Below are 17189 nucleotides of genomic sequence, written 5' to 3'. Positions count from 1 at the left end.
CTACCAGTCTGGCCTACCTACAGTCTACCTCAGCCTCTGATCCTCCTGCTTCTGCCTCTGCCTCTCATGCTGGGATTCCACCACACCCAAATTATGTGATGACGAGGATCATCAAACCCACGTGTTTTTTGTAGCTAGGCATCCTACTAACAGCTTTTCATCCAGCCCCAGTTTCCTCCTAAGTGGTTTTGATATTTTTGGTTTTTTTTTTTTTTTTCATTTTTTGGAGCAGGATCTTACTACATGGCCTGGGCTGACCTTGACCTTTCTGTGCTAGTGTTATAGGCATACACCAACGCGTGGCTGGGAACAACATGTTAATGGTTGTTATTTTAGCTTAGTACTATGTGGAGCAAATAGGAATTTTTCTGAAGACACTATAGGTAGACAACATAGAACTACTAAAATCAGCTTAGATAAACATGTAGGGTATGGATTTTATTCAATTAAGAGAGACTGTTTGTTATTGAAGGAAACACGTTCAGACATTTGGAAAGTGGCCAGTTTTCCTTTATACTGAGTAACTGAATTGAGAATCAGAAAATCAGAAATTTATAGTATTTAAGTTACTTTTCCCCCCCTCATTTAAGTTGTGAATGTTCTGTAGTTTGGGCTGAACTAGTGGCACACTGACATTGTCTAGAAAGTTTGTAATGAAAATTTTAGTCAAAGAGTTATATTCTCTGATGGTTTCAAATAGGGAATTGGTCAGTCAGTGAAGGTCATTTTCTAAGGAGGGGCAAATTCAGTTTTTGCTTTGGGGCTGTGCTAATGTAGCTATTAACACTCTAATATAAAAGTCTGGAATTGAGAGCTAAAGTTGAGCTGGAGCCATTCCATTTCGTGCCAGGAGACAGTAAGTGGTCAGTCTTTGGTGCTCCTCCCACCTGGTTCTGACTTGAAAAGCGCCTGCTGGGTTCCATGGGTTGTGTGCATTTCTGTACCCAGGCCTTCCTTTAGCCACAGTTGCACAGTGGGTATTTTTTTGCCATGATAATAGATTCTAAGTTTATACTCAAACAGGGACACCATTTAAATTTGGTTTTGTGGTGCTTGCTGTCGTAGCACACCTCGGCTGTGATAGTCAAAAGGACTTTACCCCTTTATTTTCCCTGTCTCTTTAGTTAAAAATAACATTGTCGTATTAAAGTGAATTATAGTTTTATGCATACTTAAATAGACATGACCTAAAATTTAACCATTTTGGGGCCATATTTGCTTTTTAGAGGATTTTGTTACATGGGTCAGGCTGGCTGGACATGCAGTGATCCTTCTGCCTCAGCCACTTAATATTGGGATCATAGCCATGTGCCATCATAACTAGTCTAAAGTTTTGCGTTAAAAACAAACAAAAAAACGGGCTGGCTCAGTGGTTAAGAGCATTGACTGCTCTTCCAGAGTTCCTGAGTTTAATTCCCAGCAACTACATGGTAGCTCACAACCATCTGTAATGGGATCTGATACCCTCTTCTGGTGTGTCTGAAGATAGCTACAGTGTACTCACATACATAAAATAGATAGATAGATAGATAGATAGATAGATAGATAGATAGATAGATAGATAGATAGATAGATAAATGTTTTTAAAAATAGGGTTACACTGTAAAGCTTTGATATGTAGACCAAGCTGGCCCTTGCCTACCATCTTAAAATCAATTGTAATTGTACCATTAAAACCTGATGTGTGTGTGCGTGCGTGCGCGCACGCGTGTGCTCTCGTGGCCACATGTACAGATGCCTTCAGAGGGTAAAAGATGGCATTAGATCCCCTGTAGCTGGCTGGTAGGCCCTTGTGAGCCACCTGATGGTAGGTGTTGCAAAATAAGAGCAACAAGCTGTTGAACTGAGCCATTTCTCCAGTTCCCAGCTGTACATTTTACAGGTGTTACATATGTTTGTATTATATCACTATCTATAATACGGATGTTTTTCTTTGCCTTGCTCCCCTGCAAACCCCCCCCCATTGGTTTTACAGAACTAGGTCACTCTAACCCAGTCTGATTTCTAGCCCAGGACAATCTTGTTTTAGCCTCCCAAATGCTGGGATTACAAGAGTGACTTATAATCAGTATTTTTAATAAGAGTTTTAAATTTGCTGAGAATTGGTACCAGGAATGTTTGCTTCTAGGATTCCTTGCTGTGTACCTGGAAAGATTTGCTAGATAATAGCACTAACAATGTTTTATACTTAAAGAACCACAGCTGCCCAGCTGCCCCTTAATAAAAGTTTTAGGTGAATTAATTTGACTACATTGACTACAACAATCTTTGAATAGTAACAGTTGCTTGGATAATTTTTTTTTTTTTTTTTTTTTTGTGAATAATGGAGCCATTACATTAGTTTGATAATACTGGAGGCTGGACAGATGGGTCAACAGGTGGAAGTGCAAACTATATTGTACTCAGTATCCACTTCAGCATCAGGGAGCTCACAACAGCCTGTGCCAGGGTGTTGGACACTGACTTCTGACCTCTGAAGTGTCAGGATTGTAGACCTGCACTACTGTGCCCAGCTCTAAAGGCATAGTGTAAAGACAGTCTTTACATTTGTTATATGAGAGTTTGGTAAAAAGGAAGATGAATCAGGAAGGTCAGCATTGGGTAAACAGCAGGTTTGGGGTCAGCTTGGGCTGCATGGATCCTATCTTTAAAAGAGTGGGGGACCCTCATAATTTTTATACTGGTATCCATGTCTACAAGGAAAGGAACTCCAAGTCCTTCATAGCTGAAGTATTAGTGCCACCTCCCACCTGGTATGCATGTGTGTATGTATAAGTGTGTATGTATGTATAAGTATGTTAGGGTTTGCTGCTGTTTGAGACCAGGTCTCATGTAGCCTGGGCTGGCTTCAGACTTGACATCTTCTTGTCTCTGCCTTTTTTGTCTCTCTCTGTCTCCTGTCATCTGCCCCTCTAGGCCTGGAGTGTGTGGCTTTTATGATTAGACTTTCTTAAAAAAGAAAAAGCTCCCGCAGGGCAGTGGGGCAGAATATTTGAACCCCAGAACTCAGGAGGCAGAGGCAGGTGGCTCTCTTGAGTTCTAGGTTAACCTGCTCTACAGATGGCATTCTCGGATGGCCAGGGATACACAAAGAAAACCCTGCTGCGAGGGAGGGGATCAAAATGATAATGCGAAGTAAATTTTAGCAACGGTGTCCTTTCAAACTGTTCAAGGTATTTTGCATTCATTGATGTCTCTTATTTTAACTTTCATGTAAGATTTTCTTAGAAACTATTGAAGAAGTCTCTTGTGGAGGATCCTGCTCTGAGGCTAGCTCGGGGTGTATAGTAAGACTGGAGGATCCTGCTCTGAGGCTAGCCCAGGGTGTACAGTAAGACTGACTCACTTCATGTTCCCTTGTAAAGCAAAACCAAACCAAACTGTTGAAAGCCTGAGGAGCATATTTTTCCTTCTGAAAAATGAAATGGAAATTTTTGGTTGCTTAAAGAGATTGTTCATGTGGAAAGGTACGAGTGTCATCCAGATAGAGTACAAGAGAAAATAGTGTGTAGTTTAGCAGTGATGCAGGGGGATTCGAGCATTAGCAGTTTTGTATCAGCCATGCTTAATAGCAGGCTTTTATCAAGCAAAGAGTATTTTCTTTCAGTGTTTAGGCATAACCTCATGTCATCCTCTGGAATGGAGAGAATGAAGAGTGCCACCTCAGAGGGTAAATTTTAAAGCAATAGAAGAGTACCTGCCTGGCACAAGGCCTGTGTGAATGCTGTTCATATTACCAGCTGCTTAGGTTTGCCAGAGAAACCCCATTTTGTAGTTTTTGGTACTATCTATCAAACACTATGTACTTAGCATAAATGAAAAGTTTTATTTAAGTTTAGCACTTAAATAATACTTTAATAAGTAATACTTAATAATAGGTAATAGCGCTATTAGCTACAAATATCTAGAGGTAGCATACACTCCTTGGGAGTTTAGGTCACTTGGTTTTGTTTTGAGATTAGCCTTGAACTGTTGATCCTGCTTTTTACCTCACTGACTTCTGAAATTAGCGGTTTCAGCCACCATGTCTGGGTAAACTGGCTACTTTTATATGGCATTTTTAGAGGCTAACTTGGAGGTTATGGGAATCATGTATGGGATATAAAAACCATGATTAAAGTTTTTTATAGTTACATTTTAACATACTTAAAAGACTGCCTAGTAGTCTCCCATTTTGCTCATAGCTAGCTTAGGCATAAATAGAAATGTTCTTCTAGCCGGGCAATGGTGGCGCACTCCTGTAATCCCAGCACTTGGGAGGCAGAGATAGGCAGATTTCTGAGTTCGAGGCCAGCCTGGTCTACAGAGTGAGTTCCAGGACAGCTGGAGCTACACGGAGAAACCCTGTCTCGAAAAAACAAACAAACAAACAAAAAAGAACTATTTATCTAGAGATGGCGAGATGGCAATGTAGGTAAAGAAACTTGCTGCCAAGCCTGACACCCCAAGTTTGGGGTCTGGGGACAAGGTAGAAGGAGAGAACTGACAACTTTAAATTGTCCTCTGATCTCCATACACAGGCACACAAAAGAAATGTCGGGTACTCATAAACAAACAAGGACGCCTGACTCAGGCATGTTGTCATTCACCACCTCCAAATCTGCATATTCCAAATCCTTTCCAGATCTTGGAGGAGAATCTGAGCTTGAGTCTCTACAGCAGAACCCTGTTAGGAGAGCCTTACAAGAAGCTGCAATATAAGCTTGTCATCTTTTAAGTAAGTTAACCAGTTTACGCAGCTTCTGTGTTCTTGGGCTTTGACATTTCAACAAGTGGTGAAGAGTGACATCTGTTTGCACATGTATTGCTGGGAGACTTAGGAGAGAAATGCTTGGCTTTAATCCGAGTATGTGGTCTTATTTCCCCGAAGACAGCCGTTACTCGTGCCTCATTCTGAGATGCTGTTTGTTATAACTGCATGGCCAGTCCCTCTCCCTCCATTTATTTTTTAGTAAAGGATCTGTCTAGGAGTGGCACTGTCCCAAGCATCCTGGGAAGACCTGTGTGCTAGCGGGTTAGTCTAAAACTCAGCCATGTAATCAGTAAGTGGTTAGAACACAGTCTCTATAAGAAACTTCACTTCCGCATTTCCTTCTGCTCACATTACATCGTATGCATTGGAATGTATGAGTCTTTAGTGGAACGATAGGTACATGCATATCGTCAGAGTCTTTCCTTTTCATTCTGGGCTTTGTACTGTTTCTTCCTTTCATTGATTCTACCAGATTATGTACTACCCCACCCTCTTCTGGTTGGCCTTTGCTGCTCGAAGGAGGAGAGCACCATTGTCACACTTAGACTTTATCATCATTGAGCTTGACTGATGCCTTCTCATGGGGTCCTTGCCTTTACTGCATGTCAGGCAGGGCCCTTAGCTCTTCACAGAAGACATTCTGTAGTGGGTGGGGGCGCGGGGGAGTGGGGTAAGTTCCCAAAGAAAAGGTGAAGACCCTGAGAATATCTAGTGGAAGTGCACCTTCAGCATTAGCACCAAGCTCCAGTCAGGTTCCGTATGGGAACTGACAGGCTGAGGTTTACTGTAGCATTATAAGAGTTGTAGTGGAGAAGGCAAGCAGGAAAGGTGGGCTCATCCCAGATCTTCTTTTTTAAGAGTATAGCTATTTGGGGCTGGAGAGATAGCTTAGTATGGTTAAGAGCTCTTGTTACTCCTGTAGATGACCTGGGTTTGGTTCCCAGTACCCCTATGTAGCTCCAGTTCTAGGGGATCCAATACTGTCTTCTGACTTCCATGGGCACCAGGCAGTGATGTGCTGCACGTATGTGCAGGCACAGTACTCATCACAAAAATTTTTGAGTTTGTACCTGTATATAATCTACTTTGATCTTGTTCATTCCCATCTCTCAACTGCTTTCAGATTCACCCACCAACTTCATGTCCTCTTTTTAAAATTTATTATTTATTATAACCCTTGGTGTTCACTCACTGGGTTGTGGTTGACAGAGCATGAATGACCTACCTGACTGAGTTTAGCATGGCGATGCACACCTTTAATTCCTGCACTCGTGAGGCAGAAACAGTCATATCTGAGTTCTGAGCAAGCCTGGTCTACATAGCAAGTTCCAGAATAGCCACATAGAGACCTTATCTCAAGAAACAGACACAGAAAGGAAAAAGAAAACTGATGAGCTCCCTCAGCCTCTGGGTGATAGGGAGCGTGATGGAAGTCCTTCCCTACAGCAGCCTCTAGCGAGTTGGCTCCTTTCTCCTGTGTGGTGGGATTTGCCTCCATTAGCAATACCTTAGATTCCCAGGAAAACTTACTACCGAGCCTCATTTTAAAGAGTTAGTTTTCTCCAAACTAGGATTCAGAAGTGATTGTGTTTATAATGTCAGGATAGCTTACTTTAAAAGTTTTTTTTTACTTTACTTTTTTTTATTTACTACTCTACTACTTCTGATCCAGTATTTTAATTAATTTATTGAGGTAAGGCTTTACAATGTAGCTCTGGCTGTCTTACGACTTGCTGTGTAGACAAAGTTTGCTGGGAATTCAGAAATCTACCTGCCCTCTGCTTCTGCTGAGATTAAAGGCTATGCATAGTCATGCCTCTGCCTGATTGTGTTTTGTTTTGTCTCTCTATGTAGCCCTGGATGTCCTGAAACTCACTTGGTAGACTGGGTTGTCCTTGAGCTCAGAGATCCATTTGCCTCTGCCTCCTAAATGCTGAGATTAAAAGCGTGTCACCACCAGTGCCTGGCATTGGCCTGATTGGTAATCCCAGAGCTGGCTGTGCTGATGAGAGAATTGTCTATACTAAAACTATGCAAGTAGGTATGCGACCAAATATGTTTAAAAATAAAACTTCTGTATGGTGGATGTGCTGGCTCATGCCTGTAATCCCAGCACCCAGAAGACCAAGGCAGGAGTTTAAGACTAGGCTGGTTTACAGAGTTCTAGACCAACCCCATGCTGTGGTTTAAGACCGTGCCTCAAGAGTAGAACAAGGATACTATTAAAATAGTTTTCCAGTTGAATTACGCTTAACACTTCTGGCTCTGTTCAGAACTGAAAGCCTAAGTGAGAAAGTTTACCATGTTTAAAAAAAAAAGTCGTTTTCAGCCGGTTAGAACCTGAAGCTACGTCACCAGAAACTAAGGGTTTTGATGGTCTTTGAGCTTCTGAATGATGTGATGTGGGTGAAGTGAAAACTTCAGCCCTGATCTAGATCAGGAATACTTCAAGAACTAGCTAGTGTTAGATAGTAACTTTTTTTTTTTAAATATTTTTCTTTCTTTCTTTTTTTTCTTTCTTTTTTTTGGCTCAGGGACATAAAATGTGAATTAGTACTCCCTCTTTCATTTATAGACGTATTGGAGGGCAGGCACCTTGCCAGGTTACATACTGTATCTTATGGGATGTACTCATAAGAATGCCCTATCCTGGCCATGGTTGGGGTACCCACATGGCTTTCAAGGCTCTCTGTTATCAAAACTACAGCCCGAAGCTGACAAGTTACCCAGAATAAACTCATTAGGAAAATTCAAATTAATTTTGGTCTCATTTTTAAAAAATATTTTTTCTTTTTTTCTAGTTAAGATGGATTAAAAAGAACTCAACTGTCTGCTCTGTTTTTGTTAACTTGGTTTTTTCTACCATAGGTCTCAACAAATGGCAGCTTTTACATCAGACAGTGACGAGTCCTGCTGCTCCCTTACAGTGTCTGACAGACCACTGTGGATTCAGACTGGGAGCATTGAAGTTAACAGTGAAGCGGGCAGGTCTGTCTGTCTTAAGCCCTGCCACAAAATGAAAGGGCACTATGTCATTACTTAACCATCCCTGAGTTAGATTGCTAGCCTTCAGAAGACTCCTTAGTTTTCATTGACCTAAGTAGTTGGGATCTTTTCTAGAGTAGAGCCTCCTGCCAGTGTCTGTATTGGGAGCAGCCTGTGGTAAGTCAAGTGTTACATTATCAGCTTATATTAGCTGCCTGGAAATCAGGGATTGGTTTATTTTTTCAGTTTCAATCTTTGTCACTTTAAAGTCTTCGTTACTTATTACTGTATATAATATATAATATATATAATATATAGGAATGCGGCTCAGCTGGCAGAGTGGCTGAAGCTCTGAGTTGATCGGCAGCACTGAGTAAACCAGGTATGGTGACACATGCTGGTAAGCCCAGCACTCAGGAGGCGAAGGCAGGAAGGTTAGATGCTCAGGATCATCCTCCTTATCCTAGTGAGTCCCAGGAAATGTGTAAGAACATGTATGTATGTGAGACCTGGTATGGTGGTGCATGGCTTTAATCTCAGCACTTAGGCAGAGGTGGATCTCCAAGTTCAAGGCCAGCGTGGTCTGCGTAGGGAGTTCAAGAAAATCAGGTCTACAGAGTGAGCCCCTGTCTCCAAAAAGGAAAAGAGGTGCACATGTATGTGCATACATAGTAAGTAAATCTTAAAACTCATTGCTATCTACATAAGGTGAGTCAGACCTTAGAGGTACTTTGATAGGATCAAAGTGTGCTTGTGATTGATCTAGTGCTATGTGTGACTTGGTTTAGAGATTGTAGTTGTTCCTCTTGAACTTATCTTTTTATATTTTATATTTTATTATTTATTGCATTTATTTTCATTTGTCTGTGTGTGTGTGTGTGTGTGTGTGTGTGTGTGTGTGTGTGTGTGTGTGTGTGTAAGTGGAGAATATATGCTAGATATGTGTAAGTGACCTTGGAAGCCAGAAGAGGGCTCATGTCCTTTGGTCTGGAATTAGAAGCATCCACTCCCTGGTGTGGATGTTGGGAACGAAACTCAGGTCCTATGCAAGAGCAGTAATGTCGTCTTAACCAGCTATGTCTCTAGCACCCGAATTTACCTTTTATTTGAAAAAGTCTTTAGTCTTCTGGGATAGGAAATATACTAGAGTTATTTTGACCTGCTGTTTGTACAGCTCCTGTAGAATTTTATTGTTTTATGTGAGCTTTGGTACTGGTTCAAAATAAAACATTTTGCGTGGAATATTGTGCCTGAATTTTGGACTCTTAGCTAAATAGGCATGGTTCTATAGTCCTTGGCTTTTTTGTTCTGGTCTTCAACTGCGCCTCAGTGGGCCTGACATTAAAGCCTGTTTTGGGGGGGGGGGCTGGAGAGATGGTTCAGTGGTTAAGAGCACTGGCTGCTGTTCCAGAGGTTTGGAGTTCAATTCCCAACAACCACATGGTGGCTCAAAAACATCTGTGATGGGATCTGATTTCCTCTTCTGGATGCATGTGAAGACAGATTATGTATACATATAAATATTTAAAACAAAACCCCAGATTTTTAAAGATTTCCTTCAGTTTATAAAAGGGTACACTCACTTCCAAAGTTTTATATGAGTTTGTATGCTAGTATTATAGTCATGTTAGCTAGCTATCTCATTTTCAGAAAGTTGAATTTTAAATCAGCATTAGTCATCCTTTTTTCTCAGAAGTAACAAATACATGGACCCTTCATCTTAAGGTTTGTAGTATTTTAGCTAGAAGTCATTTTTCATTGCTTGAAAGACACATGAAAGAATGCCCTGTGGAATTTTACTCTTTATAGGCCCTGACCCAGGAAGCAAATGAACCATGGTAACCCTTGGAAGTTTACTTAAAAATCACCTCTGTCAAACCACGGGAAAGATGCAAACTTTGAGGTTTTAAATACTGGGAAAGATGAATGCTTTTTCTTCCTTCTGCATTCTTTGTGTGCTTTATTATTCCACTGAAATAGCATTCTCTTTGGTTTAAAAATCCATTTGATACAAAAATGATCTTTCTTGGGTTCGCGCTCCCATGTGGAGGGCACAGCTAGGGACTAGATGGTACGGCTCTCACTACTTTGTGTGCTAGCTGTGTGCTAACCCTGGGAGTCTGACCTTGCTGCTTGGAAGTATTTTCTATAAGTCACACTGTCAGTTGTGCCTGGGGCCCTGCCTTTGCTCAAAAGGCTACTGAAGAGTGCCTTGCTGCTGTCAGGTGTAATAAGGGGTGCTCACTGGTCAGTGCGCTGAAGTGGACTAGTAATCACATGGCACTCTTGGTGCCTTCGGATGGGTCTGACTTTGCAGAGGCTCCCTCCGGTCCCCTCTCAACTCTGGGCAAGTAGTACGGCAGATTTTTAACCTAACTTGGTTCTGTATATAAGTTTGCTTAAGACTAATCAGTTAGCTTTGATGATGTACACCTTAATCACAGAACTCAAAGAGATGGAGGCAAGAAAGATCAGGAGTTCTAGGTTAGTTTGAAGTCATTCTGGGCTACAAGAGACACTGTCTCAAAAAAGGCAAGGGACCAGGGTAAGGCTGGGTTTGGTGGCTCATATCTTTAATCCCAACATAGAAGGTACAGGTAGACAGTTCTTCATGAGTTCCAGGCTAGCCAGAATTATATGGTGAGACTCTGTCTAGAAGAACATTTTAAAAAGACTGTAGGTTAACTGTGCTTGGGAAAGGCTGGTGTTTCCTAAGAGTCTATCTCTGCTACTTAAGATTTTAACTTAGAAATAACATAAAGACAAATTCTCCTGCTATTAGGCAAATATTCCTAAGAAAAGGACTCAGGTGATAGCCATATGTGTTGGAATTTGGTCAGATGTGCTCAGATAAGTTAGAGAATGCTTCTACTGGTCTAGAGTGTCCATAAGCTATCTTTAAAAAGTTAGTATTTGTTTTAACAGAAATGTGCGATGCCATGATTTATAGGACTTAAATAACAAAAGACTTCTTTTTCTCCTGTTACCTATGATTAACTACATTTTCTTCCTTTTGTTTATTGTATTTCAGCACAAAGACATTAGCAGACTGCTGGTTTGGACGTGTGCCACGATGACAGAACAACAGAGCAACAGGACTGAATGAAATTGGAGCTTTAAGCTGCACTAAGAAGTCAATGTAAAGGCAGTGACTAAGCCAGTCAGTCTACACAGGGGCAGTTGCAAGGTAGACTGAAGGGAAGAAAAGGTATTAGGGAATATTTTATATGTATAGAAGAAACAAACTGCTGCAATAAGTTATGCATGAGGTGGAGAGAGTGGCGTGAGCTGTGCAGGCCGCACTGCGTGGCATGGTGAGAGCAGTCACTGACAGTAGCTTCTCCTGAATGTGAACAGTAATTTGGACAGGCCTACCAGGCATGGGGTGGTGTGGAAACATGGAGTTGTTTGCATACCTAACCTTCATGCTTTCTCCAAGGATGATGTCTATCCTTGTAGACATCAGAAGTGAGCAGAGGTGTGTTTAAAATGGCGCTCCAGTGAAACAGCAGTGGCCACATGTGCTAAGGCCAGTGCTTCCTTCAGGGTGCCAGTGGGAACAAGAAGAAGGCAATCTGACATCCTGCCGAGAGGATGGCTAAGTGCCCCGCCCACCCACAACTAAACGTGGGTCTTAATAAAACAGGGCTGTATTATCTTGAATATATGTTTGCTTGTTAGAACATATTAAGATGTATTTATTTGCCACTAGTATTTAACATTTTGTGCACATTTTCATAACTACATCCATACCTTTTCATATTGTGACTCCCAAGTGGACAGGCAAGTATTGAACCTGGACTGAAACCATACACTCCCGAGAACCAGCTCATCATTCTGAGCAGGACAGGCTTTCATTACTGCCTCTCCCTGACTGAGTGGGGCTGGTCAGAAAAGATGACAGCATCCGTGTTGGTCTGGACCTCTTTCCACAGCCAGAAGCCCCTCCTCCTCAGTGCGGGAGAGTCTCACGAGCCCTTGGCCCTGGGGAGCAAGTGGCAGAAACATCCATGAAAACAGCCTAAACTTTTGGTGCATGGAACATGAATTCTTAACAGAGACCACAGATTTTCCTTGTCTTTGCTAATACATACTATGAAACCCCTTAATTTTTCTTGTTTAATGAATGGAGAACACATGAGAAAATCAGATGGACCTGTTAGTACTACATTTTTAAAGCATTTTATATTTGATGGTGCCGTAATTTTAATAATAAAACTGAAGATTTTTAGTGGCAATACTGATTTATTTTTTAAACCAGAAAGATAACATCATATTGATTACTTACTACAAAAAAAGAAAAAAAAAGAAAAAAAAGCCAAAAGAAAAAAAGAACTAACTCACAGTGCTCATTCAAAGCAACCCAAGTGACGAATGAGCACTTGGCTCAAGAGTTCACTTCCTGTGATCTTTCTGTGTGGGTCAGAGTGCCCAACAGCCCATTGCTCAGGATTAGCAAATGCTCTGGGTGGGATTTTTAGATCATTCACTATACCTGACTGTGATTTGATTTATAACTCAAGAAGAAAAGCCGGGTAGTCTGGAGTCTAGTGAGCTTAATTCAGATCCTAACACACTGCAAGTGCTGGGAAGTCCTGACTGCATTTCACAGTGATCTCTTTGGAGACGTCACATCATGACAACATCATCTGATCAAATGGGCTCAGGAACTGTAACAGCAGGGAGCTGTGGAGAAGACTTGAGTCACAGCTCCAGGCTCTGGGGTCAGGCCCTTCCTGACCCCTCCACCAGCAGTACCTCTCCTGCTCACTCAGGAACCAGGTGTCTCCCAAGCCATGTGGGATTATGCATGGATCGTATCAGGAAGACCTTTAAGCTTTAGAAATCTTTATTTATAGAGTGATGGAATTGACCAAAAAATAAAATTAAAAAGGCAAAAGCACTGGGAGAGATCAGGTTTTAAGAATCTACGTATTTTTTTTTTCCTCATGGCAAATCCTTAAAGGCCTTTTATTACAAATTAGATTTTCATTAAAAAAAAAAGAAAGGACATTAAAAAAAGAAAGGTATTTAAAAATCTAGGCCTACCATGTTACAACTTCATTTTTATTGCTTCAGTTGCTTAGTATTTAAGCTCTGCTTCATGCTACCTTTTGTCTGTGTTAAAGCTGTCACAGGCCTGTTTCATTTGTAGACTTGAGTTGTTCCTCCCCTTCCATCTGCTTGGAGTTAAATGTTACAGAATGTTGTGTAATGTTATCCAATAAAGTCTTTGATTTTTTTTTTTTATTAAGAACTGTTTTACTGTATAGGGGTTACCTTTAAAAGTGGTTTTTGTTTTTTATTTAAACTTTAAAATCCAACCCAGTTGTGTTCTGGGAAGTAGTGATGCTTCCTAAGGAAGACCTACAGGTTTTGGTCACTAAGGTTTTATGGGATTTCTTCTGACTAGAGGTAGAGGTCAGCTGGCTGCATAGTCTAATTAGGAGCCTGTAACAACAGATTACTTTTCTGATTTAAGCAGCCTGTTCTTTAGAGTTGGGCTGACTTCGGTTTTACTTTTAAGGAGTCCATAGCTGGGTGTGATGGCATGTAGGGTCCGCAGTCTCAGCGCATCGAGACTGCAGCTATCGTTCAAGGTCATCCTGCACTCGCCAACTTCAATACCCCAGCCCCAGCCCCAAGGAGGAGTCGCCGAGACAGACTGCTGCCTACCATAGTTGTTAGGATGGACCTGCAAACCAGAAATGCTTTGTCATTAGGAATAAAATTGGTTTATGAAAACCTGTCAGGTAATTGAGGGGATTTTGTTTTGTTTTGTGACTAACAAACTTCCCCATTTCAGTAAAGCAAGTCGTTGGAAGGCTGCCTGGCACTACAGAGAATGTATAGAATCTTCAGTGTCAAACACTGCTTGATTCAGTTTAGCTAATTATCCAGAATACGGCAGAGCTGTCAAGAGCACCTTATTCTGAGGTGGTCAAACTGTGTGCATATCCCACAGAAAGATATCCTCAACCTCTAACTACTTTTCCTCAATCTGTCCTTGTATCCTTGGCTTCTGAAGACTGCTTTAACTTGTTTCAAGTCCTTAGTGGATTTCTGGCTTCCAAGTGAAGGCACTGACTGGAAGCTGCATTTTGTTGGTTCATGATGTGCTAAGCGTGAGCCCAGATGATGGCCCAGTGTGGGTCTCAGCATGGTACCCCAGTCAGAGCAGGACGGTGCCTTCCTCCAGTGCTGCTGTCTCCTCCAGAGAGGTTTCCCTTCATGTGACTCCCAGGGCTTAATAGCAGCTCCAGCAAGGGGAACTCATGCCTGTGTCTGAGAAGTGGCCTGCTGACAGTCACCACCACGTTCTCTGTAGGCTGCAGTGGCAGGACCTGGGGGAGAAGTAAGCCCTGCTCTGCCAGAGTGAAGGGCAGGAGGGGCAGGGGATGTTTCTAGGTTTTGCCTTGGGAAGCTTCTGTACTTCTATAGTACTGTCTATCCATAGAATAGATGGACTGTCTATTCATGGCTGTAGACCTTGGAGGGGTGGAAAACTGAAAGTAATCTTAAATTATAACCATCTCAATGAAAGGGATGTGCAAAGGCACAGCCTGGTGAGAGATGGCTCGACAGGAAGGCACTTGTTCCTCAGCTCTGTAGTGACCCACATGCTCGAGGGAGAGCATGACCCCTCAAGGTTTTCTCTGACCTCCACACATGCGCTGTGGTGGGCAGGCATGAACATGTACATGCACATAAATATAATTAAAAAAAACTTTGATATTGAAGTTTTTTTATATAAAAGGTATTTTTAACCATTGGAGGGTTTTATGTAGTAATTCTGGCTATCTCAGACCAGCCTCTTGGTCTCAAGTAGTCCATTTTTCTAGTTTCAGGACCACTAATGAACTCTGGAGTGGGCTCATGGTCATCTGTACACATTAAACAAACAGGAAGGGATTAGAAATAAGTACTGTTTCCTGTACAATATACTGAAGAGAGCATCGCAGCCACTTTCTAGAGCAATGGGTGAGGTTCACTGTAGCTCCATTCAGTCTTTTAAGTTAAGGATTATTGTAACAGCTACTATATCCAGATAAGGTACTAGTGATGTATGTATAGTGGCATACACACACAGCATTTGTTATATTCGATCTGACCATGGGGCCTGATACCTGCTATGCAAACCTGCCATTGAGCTGTAGTTCTAACACAGACATTTTCATTTCTTAGATTTGTATTTATTCATTTACTTTTGAGGCAGGGTCTCATGTAGACTAGGCTGCCTTCAACTCAGTTCAGTCTGACTGCTTCCTGAGTGCTGTGATAAAAGGCATACCATCATGCCTGATCATTAAACATTTTTAACTTTTAGGTGAATGAATACTTTGCCTGCATGTATATTTGAGCTATGCATGCATGCCTGATTTCCATAGAAGTCGGACGGCATTAGATCCCCCAAACTGAAGTTATGAATAGATGTGAGCTGTCAAATAGGTTCTGGGAATTGAACTTGGGTCTTCACCAAGTTTGACAAGTGCTCTTAACTGCTGAGCCATCTCTGCAACACTGCCCCACAAACTTCCTTCTACGTTAGTGAAATGTAGAAGGAGTTACTTTGGTTTTTCTGGACCCCTGTAAGCCAGGTTAGCTACAAACTAACAGATCTCCCTATCTTTGCCTCCTGAGTGCTGGGATTAAGGTTGTGCCACCAAGTTCAGCCTCCCACGTCCTTTTTGAAGGGAACCCAAATGATAGAAGAATTGAGCTGATCAAGAATGGAGATGACAGGCTGAAAAAGATCACAGCCACCAAACTGTAATTAATTCAGGGAGATTTTAACAAGGTGTGGATGCACAAAACATATATACAGGACTGTTTGAAAATTTAGCATCTTAAAAAAAGGGGCTGATTTAATCCCAGCACTTGGGAGGCAGAGGCAGGTGGATCTCTAAGTTTGAGGCCAGTCTTGTCTACAGAGTGAGTTTCAGGACAGCCAAGACTACACAAACACTGTCTGGGAAAAACAAAACAAAAAAACGGAGGGGGAAGGGGCTGAAAAAAGGCATGGTATCACATGACTATTTGGGAGGCAGAGCTCTGAGCTTGAGGCTGTTCTGGTCTTCATAGTGAGTTCTAAGCCAGCAGGACTACATAGGGAAACCTTGATTGACGAGAAAAGGGCAGGACTTAATAAGAAGAGGGGCAGGGTAAAGGAGTGACCACAGGAGGGCAAAGGACAGAGATCTGGACTTAGCTGTACTGGGACAGCTCTGCTGAACTCCAGTAACTGGCCCTGCTTTTGGCCAAGGACAACCCTAGAGGAAAGCCTGGGTACGAGGAAAACACAGAGGCTTGCCACTTGGTGGTAGTGTCTGATTTGTACTACAGCCTTAGAAGGCCTGGACAATATTCCTGTAACGCTTTCATGCAAGTCCCAGTACTCAGGCTCAAACAGGATGAGCTTGAGTTTGAGGACAGCCTGGGGTAAAATGGAAGCTGCTGTCTGAAAAAGCTCAGCAGGATAGGAAATTCCAGGTCTTCCTTAGTTACTAAATTAAACACTCATCTGGGATACATGAGACTCTGTCTCAAAGAAAGCTCTCCCTCACCTCCTAGCAAATAAAGCTACCATTATCTTGCACAGCTGTCTCAACAGTCTGGCTCTTGAGCTCCTAACGTACATACTCTTCCATTTTGACATCCTGGATCCTGCTAAGTTTGTCGTAAACAGCAGGGTTTTCAGGCTAGCTTAGCACTTGGGAATATATGGCCTCTGCAGAAGCACATCTTTCAGGTTTATGTTTGACCTTGCTTTTAGCTCACACCTACAGTCTTCAGAATGGCACCGAACAGTCTATATCTGGTCGTCCCAAATCACCCTGGATACTTGGATACTGGGTGACAAGATACCAGTAGTTTCAGAGGCAAAATCAGGGACTCAGCATCAAAACAAACAAAAATTTGTCAGCATAGCCAACATTAGAGTGGTCCCCTGCCTTATCATCCACAGATGTCTTGTACCGGAACAACTTCGAAAAAAACATGTCTGGGCATTCTTCTAAAGCTGTGTGCCCACTACTGTAACATGAGTCACTAAGCAGGCTTAGCAACTGCCTAACTTCTGTATCTGGACATAGTGTAATGTTCTCTACTTAAAAGCACAGTTGTGTGGCATTTTGGAGAGTCGGGATGAAGTACAAGTACTAGCTAACAATACTAGCACTACCAGCCTAACTGGCGGCAGTGCTGTGAAAATAATAGGCCCATGCAGAAAGAGGAAACAGATTTGAACCATGCCTGGTGGTTCACGTCTGGCAACTGAGGCTGCCAACAGGAAGTCTAAACTGCCCAAGACACAAGGGCTTTAGGAATATAACTCAGTGGTAGAGCCCTTGCCTAGTAAGACTGAGTTCAATTCCTAGCACAGAATGTAGGCAGGCAGGATGCTAAGAGTGGAAGGTGAATACGAGTGGTATAAATCCACAGTGTACATAAA

The 17189-nt window shown here is 42.1% G+C and overlaps 1 protein-coding gene across 5 annotated transcripts in view; it reads left to right on the top strand.

Moving 5' to 3' along the window:
- The window catches only part of Pwwp2a (PWWP domain containing 2A), a 37170-nt gene extending 24182 nt beyond the window's left edge, over positions 1 to 12988 (top strand). For 3 of the 5 annotated variants that reach the window (XR_007979673.1, XM_052193909.1, XM_052193910.1), the window contains one exon: positions 10770 to 12988. Coding sequence is in view for 3 of the 5 variants with exons in the window: in XM_052193909.1 (XP_052049869.1) it covers positions 10770 to 10783 (14 nt within the window). In the remaining 2 variants the exon portion in view is untranslated. Of the gene's footprint in view, positions 1 to 7621; positions 7742 to 10769 lie in introns of those variants that run through there. The other 2 variants (XM_052193903.1, XR_007979674.1) reach the window with 2 other exon arrangements.
- Positions 12989 to 17189: the final 4201 nt, after the last annotated feature.

Source organism: Apodemus sylvaticus, chromosome 10, assembly GCF_947179515.1.
Source record: "Apodemus sylvaticus chromosome 10, mApoSyl1.1, whole genome shotgun sequence".
Taxonomy (NCBI): domain Eukaryota; kingdom Metazoa; phylum Chordata; class Mammalia; order Rodentia; family Muridae; genus Apodemus; species Apodemus sylvaticus.
The sequence above is the reverse complement of the archived record's forward strand: the minus strand, read 5'-3'. Positions and strand labels throughout refer to the sequence as shown.